The sequence below is a fragment of the Schistocerca piceifrons genome, chromosome X (assembly GCF_021461385.2).
Source record: "Schistocerca piceifrons isolate TAMUIC-IGC-003096 chromosome X, iqSchPice1.1, whole genome shotgun sequence".
In the NCBI taxonomy this organism is placed as follows: domain Eukaryota; kingdom Metazoa; phylum Arthropoda; class Insecta; order Orthoptera; family Acrididae; genus Schistocerca; species Schistocerca piceifrons.
Genome location: NC_060149.1, coordinates 337,114,596 through 337,136,832, shown reverse-complemented (window position 1 = coordinate 337,136,832; position 22,237 = coordinate 337,114,596). Strand labels below are relative to the sequence as shown.

Here is a 22,237-nt window from a genome sequence, read left to right as displayed (position 1 = left end):
TTATTATTTTATTACAGAAAAAATTGAACAAAAGTAAGCTTTGTTTTGCACACTTGGATTTATACTTTTCAGACGCTATTAAAATCCAAGCAAGCATGTAAGGAAAGAATTATATGGGGATTCTCAAATGCTTTTACTATGTAAAATAATCATTTGAGCAATTCTGATCTTTTTTAAGCATTCACAAATTGTCTAAAGAACTCTGAGGTAACTGATCTACACAGAACATGCATTTTAAAAATGCATGTCACACACAGTCATCAACAGCAGCAGTCACTAACGACGGTTCAAAAAATTTAAAAAAGATAAATAGTTTCATTTCTGTGATCAAATTTTTGATCACACAATTGCTGTTATGAAACCCTCAAAGAAACTTGGACCTACTCTTTTTCATGTATTATTATTATTATTATTTTTTCTTTCTTTTTTTTTAGTATTACAACTAAAATGTTACATAGTAATGCCTAATGCTTTTATGTAGTGTTTCCTAAAAGGTATTCGACTTCTGCTTTTGATACACACAGAAGACAGAAGACAGTTACAAGCAGTAGCACCTGAAAGTTGTATATATTATAGCTGCCAAAGATCACAGTCATTAAAAAAAGTAGAAATCTCGTTCTTCCTTATACACTGTACATGCCAGTGAATCATCAAGTAAACATTCAACAGATTTTTCGTTCTACTTCTCAAACACGACAGTGGCGATCACAGCCAAAAAAACTAATACCTGTATAGTATTAATCCCTGTACGTAACTATTATTTCTGCATTTTAGAATTCTTGACAGTGTTCAAAGCCACCAATTTAAGAAATCAATGATGGAATTATTTACACAGGTATACATCTTTACACACACTATAGTAACTGCAACCACAACACAGATTTCTATGAAAAATTATTGGTCAACATTTTTAGATTCACTTTCATACCATTTTCTCCAGCCCACCCTTCACAAAACACATATACACATGCATGAGGCACACAGGGGAGGTGCAGGAGGGAAGATAAGGTTTGATTTATGTATTTTTGGATAGAAAATGCTATACAGAAATCACACAATTCCTACAATAGATTTCTAGAATTTCTGTAATTCAAAGTCTTTCCATTTTTTATAAAATGTTATAAGGCACTACAATATCTGATACACTAAAATAAACTATTTTATTATAAAGACCTGTGACTGTGTTTACTTTCCTTTCATTTCCAAAAGTAGAGGTAAAATGGAATTAAAATATTCTTATCATAAAATTACAGTTTATTATGTTTCATCAAATTTTTGTAAGTATGAGTAATATGTATAATATATATATATATTATGTGTATATATATATCTATAAAGATACTTATTACAGCAGTACCATCAGCAGCACAGCTGCCATTTTATGTACAATATCAACAAGGTATGTGCCAATAATATTGGCATATACCCAATTTGCAAAAAGACTTTACAAGTATGGCAGTGCATTGATCAAATTTTGAAATCCATTCTTATAAGAACATGTGATGCAATGTGAACATAAAAATAAATTAAATTATAGCAACAGAAATGATTAGCCCGTTGCCTACAAACATTCAGATAATTAAAAACTTATCAAAAAACTTAAGTTTTTAACAGTTACCCGACTGCATCCTATAAATACTGACTGACAATATGAAAATACCTAACTTCTTTATTCATATTTAATATCAATATAAGTATCTAGTAACATTTAACAACTGTTTATTGATTAACAACATTAGAACCCTTTACTACATCAACAATAAATTTAAGGGGAGTGGCATTCTCTGCCACCTCAAATGTATTAAAGTTCATCTAGTTATTCGTAATAATTATTATTTTTCCATTATAATGGAACAGCTTCCCAGTTCACATTTTGTATGCATATGCACATTAGGCAAAGGGGGCCTAATTAATGTAAAAGCATCGAGACATTTCCACTAATTGCAGTCCATCGACATAAAATTTTGATCGAAGTGTTAATTGTTTTGCAACAATAGTGATAAATACCCACAGGCAATTTGCAGTTCAATATATCAGATTTAAAAAAAAAATTATATATATATACATACGTACATACATACATACATACCATAGTGTAATACTTTGGTGTAGTGCGATTTGAGCTGGATGTACGTAAGCTACTGAATAGTACTACATTTGTGATAATTTTCTAGTTGTACAATTCTACCACTACAATGTGTTGGATGGTCATATTTCTGAAAAGGATACCCTAAGCGTAATGCTGGAAAGCTGCTTATACTTATTTCATTTCTGTTTTTATTCATGTTTTTTTTTTTAAGCAGAGGGAATTAAATAAAACTATCCAGGTACCTGCATAAACTTTGTTGTACTTGGCAGTGATAGTGGCTACAAGCAAAGTTTTTTCTCGAGTTAAAAATTGCAAAATTAAACAATTTTAAAACTATTGGCCATTTGTAACATTGAACTAAAGTTTGCCTTTCTTTAACTTTTGGTATTTTAGTAAATGTTTAACTGAATCAAAATTAAAAAAGTACTAATTCCAAATGTTAATAAACACAACAACATGCAATAACACAGCGACTCAATTCGTTAAATTTGTTGACATACTGGCCAAGCAACTCGCAATCTGTGAAAAATCAAACTCCAAGTTGCCATCATGCTGATATTGATGGACTCATGCTACTTGTCAACAGCTGAGAAAAATCAACAGTAATATTATGATTTAAATTTAAGAAAAATATTAAAACATTCCTGACCAGCACACTGCCTTGCCAATCAAAAACACACCTATTATTTACATTGCAAGCCAATAACAACACAATACAGCAGCAATAAATGTCAGTCTAATATTTAACTCTATACATACGTACAGATACATATTTAACCTTTGCAGAATTAAGCACAGGTTTAAGTAACGCAACACCAGCCGGTCGACCGTCTCGGCATCAGCTTGGGGTAAGTCGACCCAGTAACAGCCGACGAGCACTCTGAGATCTTATATGATAAGAAAAATTATCAAAAGCAGCACTGCACGCCCGGATTGTGTCAAAAAGATATCAAAGTTTGAAACAGGCAGGCGACTTTCGTTTCTAGTAGCGAAAGAAAATTGTAATAACACACACCACGCACCTTTTCCAGCCGGCGTTTAACACACTCGACCGCTAAAGATGAAACTCTTGCAGCGGAACAAAAAGGAAAAAACCATGCAGAAATTTTTATCATCTGAAATTGGTTACTCTGAAGTAAGAGGCGCGGCTCAGAGTCATTTGTTCCGTTCTGTTTCCGCATGCAGCGAGGGATGGGGGCACCTGCAACATTGGGGCCGGGCCGACCGAGCCGGACGGCAACAGAGAAAAGAAAAAAAGAAAAGAAAAGGAGCGGGAGCGGGCATGTGGCAAAAGTACAGAAAAGGTGCACAAACCAACGACAGAAAACCATGCACTTAAAATAGCCACCTACCTGAAGCGAGTACCGCGAGTGTCCCCATTCTGAGGACTCGCGCGTTACACGCAAACTAAACTGGGGCTCACAAGTGGGGTAGTGTAAAATGAAGTTAAAAAAAAAAAAAAGTAAAAAACTAACAGTCAGTTTCCTAAAGGAAAAGGTTGGACAAGGCAAGACACCAAGACTGTTATACAAAGGCACAACACACAGAAAGCTCCTCTCACTGCCACAAAAGCAGCAGCAGGGCTAATGAACAGAGGCTGGAGGGGGCAACAGGGTGGGAGCCACTAATGTCCACCCTCAGCCTCTGTCACACCCCCACTGCGAATAAATGCAAGCGGACAAGAAAGAAAGTAGGAAAGCAGCTTACAGCTTGGTCAGTGGAGCTCTTGCTGTAGGGGACCGGAATCAAACGTTCTTGCAACTCACCACCTATCACCTTCAAGAGTAAAGGGTAACAATGGTCAGAAAAACAGTAGTATGTTTCATAACTGAAAAAAAAAAAAATTTAATCGAATGGGAGGGATCAAAACTGCAGCTGGCACATCTACAGCGAGTAGGAACTAAGGTTTCCTGCTGCAGACAGCCCTGGCCCCCCTAGAACCGACCGTACAGAACTTAACAGCTGGAATTGAGAAAACAGGCATTAAAACAAAGACCATCAAATAAGTATTGTCACAAACACACATCCGTATCTACAGAGAGTAAGAGCAAAATCAAGAAACAGAAGGTTACACATAAACAGGTAAAATTATGCTGAAAAGTGAAATAGGTAGAAAGAAGTAGTCACACATGCTGTTCCCACAATAGGTGCATACTAAAAAAACTGTCTCTCTCTCTCTCTCTCTCTCTCTCTCTGCGCTAGTGAAATGCAGATGGAGATAACATACAAGATCTTCAAGATCTTCCGACAGAGAAGCAGACAGACACACAGACTCAGAAAAAAACACACACACACACACACACACACACACACACACACACACACACACGCACACACAAAGTGAAGAAAAATAAACAGTGGTAAGGTGAGTGGGGTAAAGAGCATGTTGCGGCACTCCCATCCCATAATCTCCCCTCTGACTTCAACCGACCGACATGCAGTGCTCCCAGTTACACTCTCCCTCCCCGTATTCTGTCTTACAGATAAAAAGAACATTCATGTAACCATTTAACCACTATTGCTATTAACAGTAGTAATAAACTAAAAATAAAGATTAATGTTAAGGAGCTACAGCATCACCACCACAAACCTGCATCTCCCGCCCAAGAGCAGACGCGGGGGTCCCTAGCGAGCTGTGGAAGGTGAAAGGCAAACGGACGGGGTCACTGGGAGAACTCCACTCCAATTAGATAAACTCAATGCCATTAGACTAGATAAAAATGATTGCAGAATTTATATGCTAGTCTCGTGTACCAGCTTGGGTAAATCAGGTGGGACCTGTTGTGTCGCGGATGGGGAGGGGCTCGCATCAGTCGTTTGTGGTGATAGATTCTGCAAGTGGGCAGGCGACGGGTGTGCGTGGTGCGTCTGGAGCGCGGGCCGAGGACGGGAGGGTGAGCGGTCTGCAGTACTCTGTACGGGCTGGGTCTCGGCCCCCGACGGAGACGGCGCTGTGATGGCGGCCTGCTGCAGTGCAGGCTCCAGCTGCCGGGTGGCCCCACGGGCTCCCGGTGAAGGTGGTGTCCGCACCGTATCCTCGTCTATGAAAGTGATGTCCGACAGGGGCCGGGGCCCAGTGTGGCTTCGCGAACTGCGCAAACTGTGTAAGCTGTGTAAACTATGTACAGAGCGCCGTTCCTCCAGATCTTCCAGTGTAGACTTGAAAGCCCTGATAACCCGCAGCTGCAAACACAGGGAAGGACACTCGTCAGGGAGGGGCGCGCTCTCTTTGCCACGATAAATTTGTTGTTAAGAGTAATCTAGCGGTCCAAGTGACTCCTGGCGAGGCCCGCCACCCGGAGCGCGGCAGTCGAACGTCGCCAGGAGCCTCCAATGGCAGACGGAAACCGGCAGTGGGCAGTCCGAGAAACTCCGACTTAACCTACGTCGTGGTCCAAAGTCTTTATCGCAAATCTACTGTCCGTGGAGAATTGGACACACTTACATTGCACCAGAAATTCTCTAAATACAATTAGTAGAAATATGATGTTATATACACTGATCCCAGTCCACCGAAGCTACTAACTGATAAATTGAAAATGATGAACATTTTCATTTGAATTTTGAACTGCCACACACCTGGAAATCCTCTTAACATTACATAGCCTCAAAGATACCAAACATGTGTACATATAAAAAAACCTGAGATTCTGGTCACTGAAGTAATGCTACACAATGATACTTCGCACACAAGAAAGTATCAACGAAAGTGCAATTGCCGGTACCCGTTCACCAATAAAGCAGGATAGTTGCCTTTGAACCAGAGAATGCAATTCCTCTGATCCCACAAGGTCGAGCACATATATGCTAGAGTTATTCACCTAACAATGACAAATGAAGGATTTAGATATAGTGTACCTTACTGCACACCACGCTAGGAGAGATTTCCACCACAGATGGTTAACAGAATGGGGGGGAGGGGGGGGGCACATAAGGAAGAGAGAAATTGAGGTTAAAATTGGGGTTAGGCTGAATGAAAAAAATTAAAAAAATTAAAAAAGTAGGAAACAGATGGGCACACAGCAGCCAGCCAGACAGACAGACCGACAGACAGACAGACAGACAGACAGACAGGCAGGCAGGCAGGCAGACTGATTGACAGGCAAGCAAATGTACTAACAGAATGTAATTGTGCCAGAGAGGAAAAGGGAATATTATACATGCAGGACAGCGCAGTAGTAGTTGGACAAAAGGAAGGAGCATATCAGGTAATGACAGATGTAATGGAAAGGAGGGTAGAGGGAAAAAGAAGGGTAATAAGAAATAAGAAGGAAAAGAGAAAGAAGTAGAGGGAGCAGGAAAAAGCAAGGAGGACGATGAAAGAAGAAAGGAGGATGAGGATGAGAAAAAAAGGAATTAGAAGGAAAGATAATGGTTATTCATTGAGGAAACTGAAGCAGAGTCTTCCAAGATCTAGGTACACACACTGGTCTACTACAGGGCACAATGACTGAGTTAGAAAATACCACCACCAGTTTCAGCAATAATGGGAGACAGAACAGAGAAGAAGATCACCACATTTTGCCATCACTCGAAGTAAGTTACAGTCTGTGCACAAAGGACAGAGACCGAAGAGAAAAGACAGCCCCACACTCGATGGCGAGGTGAGCTGCAGTCTGCGGTGGCCACAGAATGTGTCGCACTCCCCCACTGGCCACTCGCCCAAACTGCTACGGACTGCCCCTTTTACTGCCTTCCCTATACCATATGCAATCCCTCACACAAAGTTTTTAAAAAAATTAAAAATAAAAAAAACAAAAAACTGAACAGTTTATTTCAGAACTGTTCAACAACAACAACAACAACAACAATAATAATACAAAGGAACAAAATACATGTATTGTCTAAATATACATACACTAATTAAAGTAGCATTCAAATCTAAATTAATTAACTAAGGGCAGAAAGGAGGAGCGCCGTCAGCTGCACGAGCTGCCTCTTAATGTCTGGATTTTGGAGGCAACTGGCATTCCGACGTTCCTTCTGAAACAGGTGTCCATAAAGTGGTCGACGGGTGAGGTGATGTGCACCTGAATCCAGACCCGAGGTCGGTATGAGAAGCGGGCACGTATCTACTGAATGGGTAGTGATGGAACACGTCAGGGTCGTGAGTGACACGGTCGCCGAACTGACAACAGAGTGCATGTGAGCTAAATTTTCAAGGTATACTCAGTCTAATTGCAAATCTCTACTATCCATACACATCAACAACACGACTGGCAACTACATTTTGGTTTCGCACAGCAGCTATTCGGCAAGCAGTCGGCAAGCGTGATCTACGAGCTACCTCTGTCGTCCCCTACACCACAGTTTCTCTCCCTGCGCTGATGGGACCCCAAACTCGCTCGCAACACGGGTTGCTCAGAACTAGAACCGCGATGCCATCCCCGTCCCCGTCGTCGGGCAACGGCAATTCGGTGACCTGCTTGGCATATCACAAGAGAGCCTTAGCATTCATGTTTCTGTCACACTGTGGTACATTTACCTTTTCAGAGAGACCTCCTATTGCTATCTGAACAGAGTTTGTTCCGTGCTGCAGGATCTAAGTGCATTTTTACGACTGCTCGTGCCACTTTTGCTGGTCTGGCACATTTTCTTAAACATTTACAGTCATTTAAATAACCGGCACATTCTTTAATATTTCTCAGCTGTACAGAAGAACAAGGAATTCGAAAATTACAATTAATGACAAAGATGAACAGCTTCTAATGATTGATTATTCATCGCTTTTGAATTTCTTCTCTCTTTTTTGCATGTTCTGTCCCCCAGTTTCGGATTTTTAATTTTTTTATTCCTACAACTGGCTACAGCGGCACCTGATAGCCACACTGTCAGTGTGCAGCAAAAGCAAGTCTCTCTTGCACTTTAACACAAAGAAAAGAAACTGTGCGAACAGTGATATAAAACTTAAAATGGGGCAAGTCAAAATTGTGAAGGGCAGTCTGTTTTAAGACTTGATACTTATAGCAGACAATGCAATGCATAGTACTTCAAAACATACACAAATTGCATGCCTCTCGAAATACCGAACACTGTTTACTGCAAGTGTCAACAAATAGAGCCAGTGCAACGTATTGATAAATAGGTACATAATGTAATTGCTACGATATACAATTAGACCTATACCTCAGACTGCCAGGATGTTACCAACATGTGCTGTGTGGACTAGCTGCTTCATCGCCAACTACAACATTTTCTCAAAATATCGAAAGCGATAATGTAAGTGGCTGCATTTGCCATACCACTTTATGGAACACCAATTATCATCAGGGGCATATGATAAATATATTTAACTACCTGAAAGAAAGTCTATAAATTAAAGTGCAAAACAAATGCAAGTAACAACATATAATCAAATGGTGATAAAAGGTTTTGTAAACTATTTCATGAATCTTTCCATTTACATTCATAAAGTTAGGTTGTCAAACACAGAACTGAGTAAAACAATGTTCTTAATAAGTGAACTGAAGCTTACTAACATCTGTTAGTTTTAATGAAAGCCTTGTTATGAAGCTAACTTCTGCAATTTTTTAAATTATAACAAATGCAAACCATGATTATTACAAACCAGGCAAGGTTGAATAGAGTTTTCATAGCAGACAGAGATTTCAGAAGAAATACATTATACAGTTAAAACAGATCTGACACAGGCCATTTGTTAGTTATCAGATTGTCATTTGGTGAAAACTGAGGAAATAATAATGTTTAACTGTCTAAATGGTGTCGAGGAAGTAAAAAATTTTCACCACAACTACTTTAAAGATACAGCAAGAGAGTTCAAATGGGAACTTTGATTATCTTTATTCACCTTTCTCAACTTTCGGGAAGCAGAACAAAAGCTGTACAGCTCACATTCAAATCCAAACTATTGACAAATATACTACTTACACATGACATCTGCTCCTAAACTAAATAAAAAATAAAACACTAATCTACATTAAAAATTTCATAGGTATCTTCTGAGTTTATGAACTTTACGTTTTTTATTGGAAACTGTAAATTACGCAAGTGCAACAATTTTCAGGATGTTCTAGCAACAATTTCAAGCACTATTACTATTATCTTAGACCTTGCCTGATTTTTCTATGAGCACCATACTAGTAACAGAATCATGAGCATTAAGCAGTACAAAAACAAAGAAATAAACAAAATTATAAGAAACAACGGAGTACCTATATGTGTGGATTTATTGACAGCAGTGAACAATTTTAGCACTTACCTGGGTCTGTAATCTTGTAAGGCCACGAATCCACAAAATTTGGCCTGCACGAGGCTTCTTGCCATCCTGAGAATCAGGATCAAACTTCTCTTCGCCAAGAGCTATTGCCTCCGTATATTCTTCTGGGTGACCACGACCCCATCTACAAATACATACATGCATACACACACACACATATATATATATATATATATATATATATATATAATAGAGGGAAACATTCTACGTGGGAAAAATATATCTAAAAACAAAGATGATGTGACTTACCAAATGAAAGCGCTGGCAGGTCGATAGACACAAACAAACACAAACATACACACAAACATACACACAAAATTCAAGCTTTTGCAATCCACGGCTGCTTCATCAGGAAAGAGGAAAGGCGAGGGAAAGATGAAAGGATGTGGGTTTTAAGGGAGAGGGTAAGGAGTCATTCCAATCCCGGGAGCGGAAAGACTTACCTTAGGGGGAAAAAAGGACAGGTATACACTCGCGCACACACACCCATATCCAACCGCACATACACAGACACAAGCAGACATTTGTAAAGGCCTTTACAAATGTCTGCTTGTGTCTGTGTATGTGCGGTTGGATATGGGTGTGTGCGCGCGAGTGTATACCTGTCCTTTTTTCCCCCTAAGGTAAGTCTTTCTGCTCCCGAGATTGGAATGACTCCTTACCCTCTCCCTTAAAACCCACATCCTTTCATCTTTCCCTCCCCTTCCCTCTTTCTTGACGAAGCAGCCGTGGATTGCGAAAGCTTGAATTTTGTGTGTATGTTTGTGTGTCTATCGACCTGCCATATATAACTAAGTATTTCATGCTCCCTGGAAGTGGCATTGGCTCATTGTTATTAAACAAGGTTTTCTGTCTTAATGTGTATTGTTAGCAGATATACAGAACATAATTACAGAATTATGTAAGCAGGTTGCCTGCTTATGTTATTTCTGCAACACAGAATTCAGTTAAAATACTGGATTAAAGTGAGCATTGTAGTTCACCAGTATCTACATATTGAAGTTATAGCAAAAACAGGTTTTTATATTCTCATCAAAGTGGGACAACAGATTTGATGAACAGAAAATCAGGGAAATGCTACACTGGCAAAGAATGTAACAAAAAATGTGAGGACCCAGACAAAACTTGGGTAGTATGAAAATACAGAACCTACACATATGACAATGCTAAAGGTTTGTTATAGACAATAAAATCAAATGTAGTTAAATTGAGAAGGAATCCTTTTAATATATTCCATTAAATGTTTTTTTTTTAATTTCAGTATTACAATTAAATTTTAAAGGACAATCTCGAGGGAAGATTTTCTGCCTCCAGAAACTGCGTTCCATATGGCAGAGATAACAATGGTGAAAATGGTAATAAAGTGATAAATGACAGAGTTATACTGCAATTATGTTTCTTCCTATTTTGCTGTGTTATTTGCTTTAATGAGCAACTTCAGCCTAACAACTATTTTCAAGCAACCTTTACACTATATTAACCAGGCAGCAATCAGATTTACTATTTAGAAAAGGTAAAATACATATGCAGTAGTTCAACATAATACATTTGGTATTTTGGTCCTAAAATTTTTTAGATTACTATTATTCAAAATTATACGGTCATTACACTGAACAACGAAATGAATAAGTTTTCTTTCAGAAGTGATGTTTATCAGTAGCTGGAAAAAGGAGAAGAGCATAGAGCAAGTACATTTCATATATTAAGTACTTACGACAGTATTTTTGGAATTTTTCTAGTTGGTATCGTGGTCACTAGCTGGCCCCAGAGAAGAGTCCCAACCCCAAAGAACAGGCACCATAACCACTGTTCCAGTGTCAAACTGGCAGTAGAAAATGCAACTGTTCCGAACTGGATGATGACGACCTTCAGAGAAAGAAGTTACCATCAATAAACAAAAATAACTATTATATAAATAAAGTCAACACAGCCACATAAACCATGTTTGATGTGTAATTTTTAGACTGACTTTCATTAAAACCCTGAAAGGTTTGCACAATAGTGACATGGAATACAGGCACACTCTGTAATACAGATCTGAGTTACTATATTACAACCAAATCACCGCATTACTGAATAGCTGCCCGAGCAGATGCCAACAGTCTGCACTTCAAATATATATTGGTGACAATTTGACAAGAAATAGGAATGTTAAGGAACACTAGTGATTCAGTGCCCATGGAACCACTGTTAACACGGGCCTTCGAGCTGCCTCTCCTTCCATGGGCCCCTTGCCAGTGGCCTTTTTTATATTTCAGTGTTCTACAGGCACTGCCTCAGGTTCCTTGATGGACTGCATCTGTCCAATCTGAGATCTCATCTGGAGGGTCTTCCCACGTTTGATGCAGTTGATGTCACACTTACACTGGAGACCTGCGCTGCTGGACAAGATGGCCAAACCGCAAAAACAGGCTCATCTCTGAACCATTAGAGTACTTACAGTATTTACTCGAATCTAAGCCGCACTTTTTTTCCGGTTTTTGTAATCCAAAAACCCGCCTGCGGCTTAGAATCGAGTGCAAAGTAAGCGGAAGTTCTGAAAAATGTTGGTAGGTGCCGCCACAACTAACTTCTGCCATCGAATTATGTAGCGCCACACAGGCCACAGGCATGCTTTGCAGGCACAAAGATACTGGCGACAAAACCTCTGCATCAGTAATAAAAAAAAAATAAAGGTGTAAGACGAGCTTTTTTTCACCGCCCCGAGTTTCGACCACTGCATTTTCATACATTATCCAAATTCCGTATTGTTCATCTTCGAATGTAGCAACATTTCAACGTACTACGAAAATCCGACTGGCAAGATTGTTTGGGATGTTTGTCAATATGGCCAAATCTACGTTCTACATTTTTTCCTACCTGTGACAAGAGATCGTTGCTAATAAGAACTTCTATGAATTGTGAATCGCATGCAGTATTCTTTTCATCATAAGAATAATACCGTACGAATATAAACATGTTGCCCTGTATTCTTTCGTGTTTGCTGCTATCTCATTTAAATCCTGTCTGCCTAATAAACTACGAAACTAGGGTAAGACAACAGCAAACGCGGAATAATATACATATCATGCCATGTTTATATTCGTATTGTTCTTATGCCTAATAGTGATACAGTCAGAAACGAAGCACGACAATTGACAAGATTTTTAAATCTAAGATGACTAATTTCTGTGCAGAATGTAATGTACTACAGAGGCATCTGCAAAGATTTTCAACCGGAGAAAAATTTTCGCTAAACTCTCCTTCAGAACATCTTCTATCATACGCAATATTTTAACACTATCAGAATGCGACAAACAATGCATGACACAGTACAGTTATGCATTTTCAGCTTAGAGTGACGTAAACATCTATAACAAAGAGAACGACACTTACCAGATCAAAGAAAAATAAGCAATCAATTCAAACCAGACGAAGCACGTGAAAAAGAAACGGTACCCGTACAAATAGGTATGGAGCACCTGACGCATAGCAATGGCTACATGGTAAAGCTTAACTGCTAAGCTTAAGACTCGAACCAAACTACTGTAGCTGTATAGTCATTCATTCGACCTAAATTGTGTTTAATATTACAGTGGACCAACTTTGTTTCGATTTGGATGTGCGACCTAAAACTTTTCTCTCCCTTGGAATTTCGAGTCTCAAATTTCAGGTGCGGCTTAGAATCGGGAAAATTTTTTTTCCTTGATTTCGAGTCTCATTTTTCAGGTGCGGCTTAGATTCGAGTGCGGCTTAGATTCGAGTAAATACGGTATACTAAAAGTTTGTCAATAAAATCCAACATTTTCATTGTCGAATGAAACTGTTACAAAAAAACTTAATGGACAATTTGAGATTTGCTAAGTCTTAAATGTCAATATAGCATTTCTATGATTAGTGTAATTAATGAAAATACCGTGAACTGAGCTGTACTTGCATGACGTTCAAGGCAGGGTATGAATTTCGAATGGCAAGAGATGTGTAAAAACTTAGGTGCTAAGTAGCTTGCTCTAAACAGTTGTCTTTATGTATTAGGTTGGTATTTAAGTCCCTGTCAGTTTTACACTGCCACAGTTTTATTTTATCAGTATAAAATACATTACTCTGCCATATAATAACACACATTATATATATGTAATCACAATATTTGTCAGTGACTGCCTACTAGCATCAAGGTAACAGTGCTATGTTGTGGTTTCAAACTGTTGAAATCTGTCAACCAGTTGCTAAGAGAAGCTTCATTATGAAACCCTTGTCCCTGAGTGTTGATAGAGTGCGACCAGAAAAGAAGGTGATCTGATCGAACTAATTCTAGTGAATATGGATGGTGAGCAATTGGTTCTCAACGAAGTTCAGCAACTGCTCGAGTGATAATACTGGCCATATGCTGGTGTGCATTATCATGGAGGAACAACATAGGTTTACAAGTGTTTTGTTTTTAATACCAACAGCAAGTCACCTTAGCTGTTTCGCATACATTGCTGCTTTTATCTTTCCATTTCTTGGAAGCAATCCAGAGTGATTAAATGCTAGTCTGATTCCACCAAATGGACAACATGATTTTTTGATATGGGCTGAGCCACTATTTCCTAAGTTCACATACATGAACCATTTCTCGTCATCTGTAACACTGTTCCCAAAGTGTGGCTTATGCCAACAGCAAGTCAACTGGAAAAAAAAAAAGAATTATATATGGTTATTTGCTTTTTTTTGTTGGTGTTGCATGACACACGTGGTACCATTGTACCCGATTTTTGTATTTTCCCACTGAAAGCAAGTGGCACATAATGGTTGTGTGGTTGCATTCCACAATTTGTGCTAATTCGTGCACTGTTTGATTACGACTATTGTAAACCACTTGATTTAGCCAGTTTTCAGCAAAAAGAGAAAGTCTTCCACACTGCGGTTATCACCCAAGTCAAATTTTCCTTCTTGAAAATGAGAAAATCATTACCATGCTTCCCTACCACTTGACACTCCATACTGATTAGCCTTGAATATCACCAAAATTAGCTTTAAATAACACATGCTCTTCTTCATAATGCTCTTACTCCAAACTGAATGAATACAATTGATAACAAAAAATGTGGCTTCACAATGCAGTGGTGCCAACCTAATGAATGGCATGGACTTTTACACCTACCTAAAATACTGAGTAGATTTCGTAAATTCAGCATGGATGTTCTCTCTGGTGTTTCAGGAAGCATTTTCAATTCAATTTTTATAATGTGTAGGAAGAATCAGCGAAAAGCAAACACCATATTTGCTTGAATATAACCCACACTTTTTTCGCAAATTGGTAAAAAAAGAATTTATGGTGCAGCTTATATGCATTACCCTACAAATATCATTATATTTTCATATCACAGAAACAAAATCCATAGCACTCATTTGTTAGTTTGAAATAGAACAATAATATTGCTACTGTCTGGAACTTAATTGTCGTTTACAAGATAACATTGTAATCCTCAACTGCCGACAGTTCACTTACACAATCACTATTATCTCACTCACAGCACAGTTATTTTACATGACAGGGTGCACAATTTTTTCACTAACTAAATAGCAAATTTAGTCTTCACCAACGAGTGGTAACATCAGTGAGGGTAGGGGACAGGAGGGTTCAGCAGTAAGTCTCAGAATTTTTTGCAGCTACAGTGAAACATTTCAAATTCTTATTTGTTATGGAGAAACAACAGAGAAACTGGAAGAAAGTATGGTTTGGAAGAATCGCATGAATGGTGTTTGACCTGAAGATACCACAGACAAAATTCTGTGGGAGTATCAACTGGTGCTGCACGTTTATGCCTGTGAGTGGCCCCTCAATCTGTTCAAGTCCTTCACTAGCACCGAGACTGCCACAAGATTGTACTGAAGAATTCAACAACTTCCAGAGGTACATTATCCAAATGCAGTAGAAGCATAGTTTTTACTGTTTACACCAGACTGGCAACACTGACGACATTCACCCATTTTTGTGTCATGCTGAGAAATATGACAGTGAACTACAGTGGAGGGAAAATTATCTCATTAAAAGTGACTGGAAAAGAAAAACAACGAATTACCATGATGTTAGCAGTTACAACAGGAAGAATGAAGCTGACCACCCCACCCCCAAACCTTATGTTATTTGAAAAATTAATACTTGATCCTTAGGGGCTTGATGATCTACAGCAAAGAAAGGCTAGAGGACAACAGAATTCATTGTGAACTGGCTAACCACTGCTTGAAAATGCTGACCTGACGCACTGCTCGGTACGATAGTTATGATAGTGTTGGATGCCTTTAAAAATAACTTTGTACCTTAAATAAAGTTGCTACACTGAAGATAGACCTCGCCGTTATACCTGAAGGTAGAACTGTAGGTGCGTGATATCATTGTAGACAAGCATTTTAGGGATGATCTCTGAACACATTATTCCAATTGGCTTTTTGAAGGGGTCTTACACTCACTCCATTTGTCAAGATTTACAAGCAATCCGTCAGTGTGATATGCGAGTGGATTCTCTCTTCAAGGTGTCGAGTATCACCAGAGTCTCTAGTCAAACGGTTCAATCTACATCTACATTTATACCCTGCAAGCCACCCAACGATGTGTGGCGGAGGACACTTTACGTGCCACTGTCATTACTTCCCTTTCCTGCTCCAGTCGCGTATGGTTCGCGGGAAGAACGACTGCTGGAAAGCCTCCGTGCGCGCTCTAATCTCTCTAATTCTACATTCGTGATCTCCTCAGGTGGTGTAAGTAAGGGGAAGCAATATATTCGATACCTCATCCAGAAATGCACCCTCTTGAAACCTGGCGATCAAGCTACACCACGATGCAGAGTGCCTCTCTTGCAGAGTCTGCCACTTGAGTTTGCTAAACATCTCCGTAATGCTATCACGCTTACCAAATAACCCTGTGACGAAACGCGCCGCTTTTCTTTGGATCTTCTCTATCTCCTCGGTCAACCCGATCTGGTACGGATTCCACACTGATAAGCAATACGCAAGTATAGGTCAAACGAGTGTTTTGTAAGCCACCTCCTTTGTTGATGGACTACATTTTTTAAGGACTCTCCCAACGAATCTCAACCTGGCACCCACCTTACCAACAATTAATTTTATATGATCATTCCACTTCAAATCGTTCCGTGCACATACTCCCAGATATTTTACAGAAGTAACTGCTACCAGTGTTTGTTCCGCTATCATATAATCATACAACAAAGGATCCTTCTTTCTACGTATTCGCAATACACTACATTTGTCTATGTTAAGGGTCAGTTGCCACTCCCTGCACCAAGTGCCTATCCACTGCATATCTTCCTGCATTTCGCTGCAATTTTCTAATGCTGCAACTTCTCTGTATACTAAAGCATCATCTGCGAAAAGCTGTATGTAACTTCTGACACTATCTACTGGGTCATTTATATATATTGCGAAAAGCAATGGTCCCGTAACACTCCCCTGTGGCACTCCAGAGGTTACTTTGATGTCTGTAGACGTCTCTCCATTGAGAACAACGTGCTGTGTTCTGTTTGCTAAAAACTCTTCAATCCAGCCACACAGCTGGTCTGATATTCCATAGGCTCTTACTTTGTTTATCAGGAGACAGTGCGGAACTGTATCGAATGCCTTCCAGAAGTCAAGGAAAATGGCATCTACCTGGGAGCCTGTATCTAATATTTTCTGGGTCTCATGAGCAAATGAAGCGAGTTGGATCTCACACGATCGCTGCTTTCGGAATCCATGCTGATTCCTACAGAGTAGTGTGTTCAGTGGTTCAAAAAATGGCTCTGAGCACTATGGGACTCAACTGCTGTGGTCATTAGTCCCCTAGAACTTAGAACTACTTAAACCTAACTAACCTACGGACAGCACACAACACCCAGCCATCACGAGGCAGAGAAAATCCCTGACCCCGCCGGGAATCGAACCCGGGAACCCGGGCGTGTGTTCAGTGGCCTGGATGGTAGTGAGGAAAACTATTTTGGTAGGAATGTGTTGAAAATAGAGTCAGTGAAGAAACAAATACCAGTAGTGAAGTCAGAAGTACTATCAGTGAAGACTACAGCTGGAAGCGTGGTGTTCCCGAGTAATCTGCCTATATTACAACATCAGAAAAATGTGATTAAGCATGACGATACCATGAATCATTTTTGTGAATATGTAACAAATTCATTTCCATTAAGATTCTCTCCTCCTCTGCTTTGCTCCCCTCCCCTACCTTAAATTAAGGGTAGAATTATATTTTTGTAAATCACTTATGAATACTTGGGTATGGCTGGTACCTTATCTGCATGGTAGCAATGGATAAGAAAGCATTACATCACACATTGTAACAATGTCTGAGCACTGCTACTGGTTCAAAAATGGTTCAAATGGCTCTGAGCACTATGGGACTTAACATCTTGGGTCATCAGTCCCCTAGAACTACTTAAACCTAACTAACCTAAGGACATCACACACATCTATGCCCGAGGCAGGATTCGAAACTGCGACCGTAGCAGTCCCGCAGTTCCAGACTGCAGTGCCTAGAACCGCACGGCCACTGTGGCCGGCACTGCTACAGGTGCGTTAGTTTCTGAGACTAAAGCTGATTTGTACATGCATGCACTCTTTTACAGACAAAAAGCTTAAGACCCCTGCAGTTATAATGTGCTGTAGACACACATGTATAACAACTAGTAAAACAATATTTTTGACAAGTGTAGCTTCAGCCTGGGCTTAAATTATTCAATATATGTGAAAATAGTCTTCCAAAGATTCCAGAATCATTTCCAATTAACACCACACCTTTGGTCATGGATGTTTCCAATCAACTGCACTAGTTCTCATTGTGGGAAACTATGTACACTGTATGCCTGAAGCTGTGTTACTAACAAGATTAACAATGTCAACATGTTGCAAGCATATTTTGCTTAAAAGCTACTATCTTAACACGTCACAAATGAATGTTTTTATTGACAATGATATTAGATGTAGAATACAAATGCAGTTACACTATGATTTATGAGAATGTCTGTGGCCTAATTTAAGGAACTATTCCAGCATTTGTACATAAACCTCAGTCTGATTGGCTAACGGGGGATTTGAAACTCATTCCTCACAAATTTTAGTCAAACAACTTGGCTACTGCACTACCTGGTTTACTAAGGTGATTTCAATTGCACTGTCCCTGAATACTATTCCACTGTAACTTTAGATTTACAGACAAGCTCTCTTGAAAGACCTCCCTCAGCGACACATCCGAAGCCTTCCTGACAACAAATGTGTAACCACATATACCACAGTTTGTCTCAACTTTGCTGAACATTTCTATAATATTATTTGAGCCCTCTGTACATGTCACTGCTTCTTATCGGTATAAACAATATATGTGGACTACAGGTCATTAGTTCATACGAAGTACTGAACAGTACAGTGACAGTTACAAAATACCATTCTAGGTTTGTGTCACTGCTAACTACTTTTATTTTAGATCTTTCACTGCATTTAGGGTCAACAGATGACCACTATTGACTGAAAATTTACAAGAGTTTACTTGGAAGGAGTGAAAAAGACAAGAAGACTGGATAATGAGCACAGAACACATGCAAAATAAATCAAGGTTATAACAATTTTATCAATTCTTGTACCAACACTTCCTGAAACAACTGAAAATTATTTTCATTAGTGATTACAATTTCAAATAAATGAATTTCTGCTGCAACACAACACCTATTATTGGTTAATATGACAACATTTAATGCTGTATACTTTAAGTAATTCCCAAGGTAACTTACGCACATACCAGTGAGCATACTCAAATATTCCGACTTCTCACAGAAATTACTATTCCAACAAAATTTGTAATGGTGAGACAGAATTAGTTTCGCTTTGAGGACGACATCTGTTTTGGCAAATAAACACCCCTATTAGCCTGTGACTATCTTGTGACAGATCTAGTCCTTTCATAATCGCTCACCAGTCTCTGTCAGTTAAAGATACTGTGAATACCAGGCTAACAATGTAACCTCCAAAGTTTATCATCCAATTTTTGGAAATTGGACAAGAAGAAAAATTTTTGCAAATGGTTGAAATTCCAGATTTTACTTTTATTTCTGCTATTATTTACCTTGTTTAAAGGAGATGTTGCACAATTTCAACGAACTGAAAATAGAATTAGTATGTATTGCTTTTCTAAAAAACAAATGTTGCACTGATTAGCTGATCAAAGGTAATTAACAGGCTCTTATGACACAGTATACAAGCAATGAGGAGGAGGAGGAAGAGGAGGAGGAAACTATGTCACCAACGTCCATCACTAGGAAATCTGCATTTCGTTTTGTTCTGTAATGCGAAGTTTATATTTTCAGCATTTATTACAGATAGGTGTTATATCTGTTTTTGCTACTTTAAAGAATATTACTCATCTCCAAGATTTCTTTCCACTTACCTGAGCAAGGCAAGTTCCAATCCAAATGCTGTAGAAAATTGGATTTGTAAAAATTCCTTCAAACACATTCCTTTGGCCATGAATTTTTCTAGCATTTATTTCATTGAATAAAGTCATCATGACAAATGTATTAAATATAATGGTAAAATGTTGACTAGCAACGGGTGAATCTCTTCCTGTTGGAATGTCTAGCATTTTATCTCCTGTAACAACAAAACTATAATCAATGAAATGCATAAATATGGGATTGTTCTGTAGACTGCACTTAGAGTAAACCATAAGAATACTGCCATGCATTTCTACAAACAGGAGATCTGAGTTACTGAAGTGTGAGGAGTAATCTTATTCTTATGAAACTATTACTGCATTTTGTCTGAAGCACACACAAGACAAGACATTTCCTTTGCAGCCAGTAGTCAGTCAGGGAAGATATTAAGTTCCTAATTTTACACAAAACTTGAAATTTAAGATTGTTTCTGGGTATAAAAGTACTAAAAACCACTATTCAGTGGTGTGATTTTTGAGGGGTTGGAGGAGCGAAGAAAGTGTGCTTCATTGCATTCCTTTTAGATGTGGGAATAAATACCCCAGTGTGAATAGATGCAATTATGTCTCAAACATAGTGCATGTTGTAGCAATCATGTTTTCAACATTTTTTATTTCATAATTACACTACTGGAAATGGAAAAAAGAACACATTGACACCGGTGTGTCAGACTCACCATACTTACTCCGGACACTGCGAGAGGGCTGTACAAGCAATGATCACACGCACGGCACAGCGGACACACCAGGAACCGCGGTGTTGGCCGTCGAACGGCGCTAGCTGCGCAGCATTTGTGCACCGCCGCCGTCAGTGTCAGCCAGTTTGCCGTGGCATACGGAGCTCCATCGCAGTCTTTAACACTGGTAGCATGCCGCGACAGCGTGGACGTGAACCGTATGTGCAGTTGACGGACTTTGAGCGAGGGCGTATAGTGGGCATGCGGGAGGCCGGGTGGACGTACCGCCGAATTGCTCAACACGTAGGGCGTGAGGTCTCCACAGTACATCGATGTTGTCGCCAGTGGTCGGCGGAAGGTGCACGTGCCCGTCGACCTGGGACCGGACCGCAGCGACGCACGGATGCACGCCAAGACCGTAGGATCCTACGCAGTGCCGTAGGGGACCACACCGCCACTTCCCAGCAAATTAGGGACACTGTTGCTCCTGGGGTATCGGCGAGGACCATTCGCAACCATCTCCATGAAGCTGGGCTACGGTCCCGCACACCGTTAGGCCGTCTTCCGCTCATGCCCCAACATCGTGCAGCCCGCCTCCAGTGGTGTCGCGACAGGCGTGAATGGAGGGACGAATGGAGACGTGTCGTCTTCAGCGATGAGAGTCGCTTCTGCCTTGGTGCCAATGATGGTCGTATGCGTGTTTGGCGCCGTGCAGGTGAGCGCCACTATCAGGACTGCATACGACCGAGGCACACAGGGCCAACACCTGGCATCATGGTGTGGGGAGCGATCTCCTACACTGGCCGTACACCACTGGTGATTGTCGAGGGGACACTGAATAGTGCACGGTACATCCAAACCGTCATCGAACCCATCGTTCTACCATTCCTAGACCGGCAAGGGAACTTGCTGTTCCAACAGGACAATGCACGTCCGCATGTATCCCGTGCCACCCAACGTGCTCTAGAAGGTGTAAGTCAACTACCCTGGCCAGCAAGATCTCCGGATCTGTCCCCCATTGAGCATGTTTGGGACTGGATGAAGCGTCGTCTCACGCGGTCTGCACGTCCAGCACGAACGCTGGTCCAACTGAGGCGCCAGGTGGAAATGGCATGGCAAGCCGTTCCACAGGACTACATCCAGCATCTCTACAATCGTCTCCATGGGAGAATAGCAGCCTGCATTGCTGCGAAAGGTGGATATACACTGTACTAGTGCCGACATTGTGCATGCTCTGTTGCCTGTGTCTATGTGCCTGTGGTTCTGTCAGTGTGATCATGTGATGTATCTGACCCCAGGAATGTGTCAATAAAGTTTCCCCTTCCTGGGACAATGAATTCACGGTGTTCTTATTTCAATTTCCAGGAGTGTACATATAGAAGTCTGTTTATTCATTGGTTTCATATTTTACACTAGTAACACTACACATTATATACTACTCACTGTTTAAGAAATTACACGATACTACCAAAATCTACAATTTCTTTTTAAATGGCCGCTCATATCTGTGTTGTCACATAATTTAGGTTTCAGGCACAAACTAGATAAACACCCAATATTGATTTATTACTTGATGTATCATCACATGATCAGTTACTTGAACTGCTACAATCATTACACATCTAGGAGTAAGAAACCTGAGGAATTCATAGGGAAAAAAAGACATTACACTAGTTATAAGAGAGGGAAGAGCAAGAGACTTAAACAAAAAAGTCAACATGGCAATGAATTTATGTTCCTGCATAGCCTTGCATCAGGACCTTTTTAGTATTTGACATGAAGCAAGA

The 22,237-nt window shown here is 39.9% G+C and overlaps 1 protein-coding gene across 5 annotated transcripts in view; it reads right to left on the bottom strand.

Annotated features, from left to right (window-relative positions):
* Positions 1-1,062: 1,062 nt before the first annotated feature.
* The window catches only part of LOC124723141 (plasma membrane calcium-transporting ATPase 3), a 720,425-nt gene continuing 699,250 nt past the window's right edge, over positions 1,063-22,237 (bottom strand). For 3 of the 5 annotated variants that reach the window (XM_047248331.1, XM_047248330.1, XM_047248332.1), the window contains 4 exons: positions 19,729-19,931; positions 11,041-11,192; positions 9,309-9,450; positions 3,723-5,272 (listed from right to left, as the gene is read on the bottom strand). In XM_047248331.1, coding sequence (XP_047104287.1) covers positions 4,823-5,272; positions 9,309-9,450; positions 11,041-11,192; positions 19,729-19,931 — 947 coding nt within the window. In that variant the 3' untranslated portion in view covers positions 3,723-4,822. Of the gene's footprint in view, positions 5,273-6,536; positions 6,788-9,308; positions 9,451-11,040; positions 11,193-19,728; positions 19,932-22,237 lie in introns of those variants that run through there. The other 2 variants (XM_047248333.1, XM_047248334.1) reach the window with 2 other exon arrangements.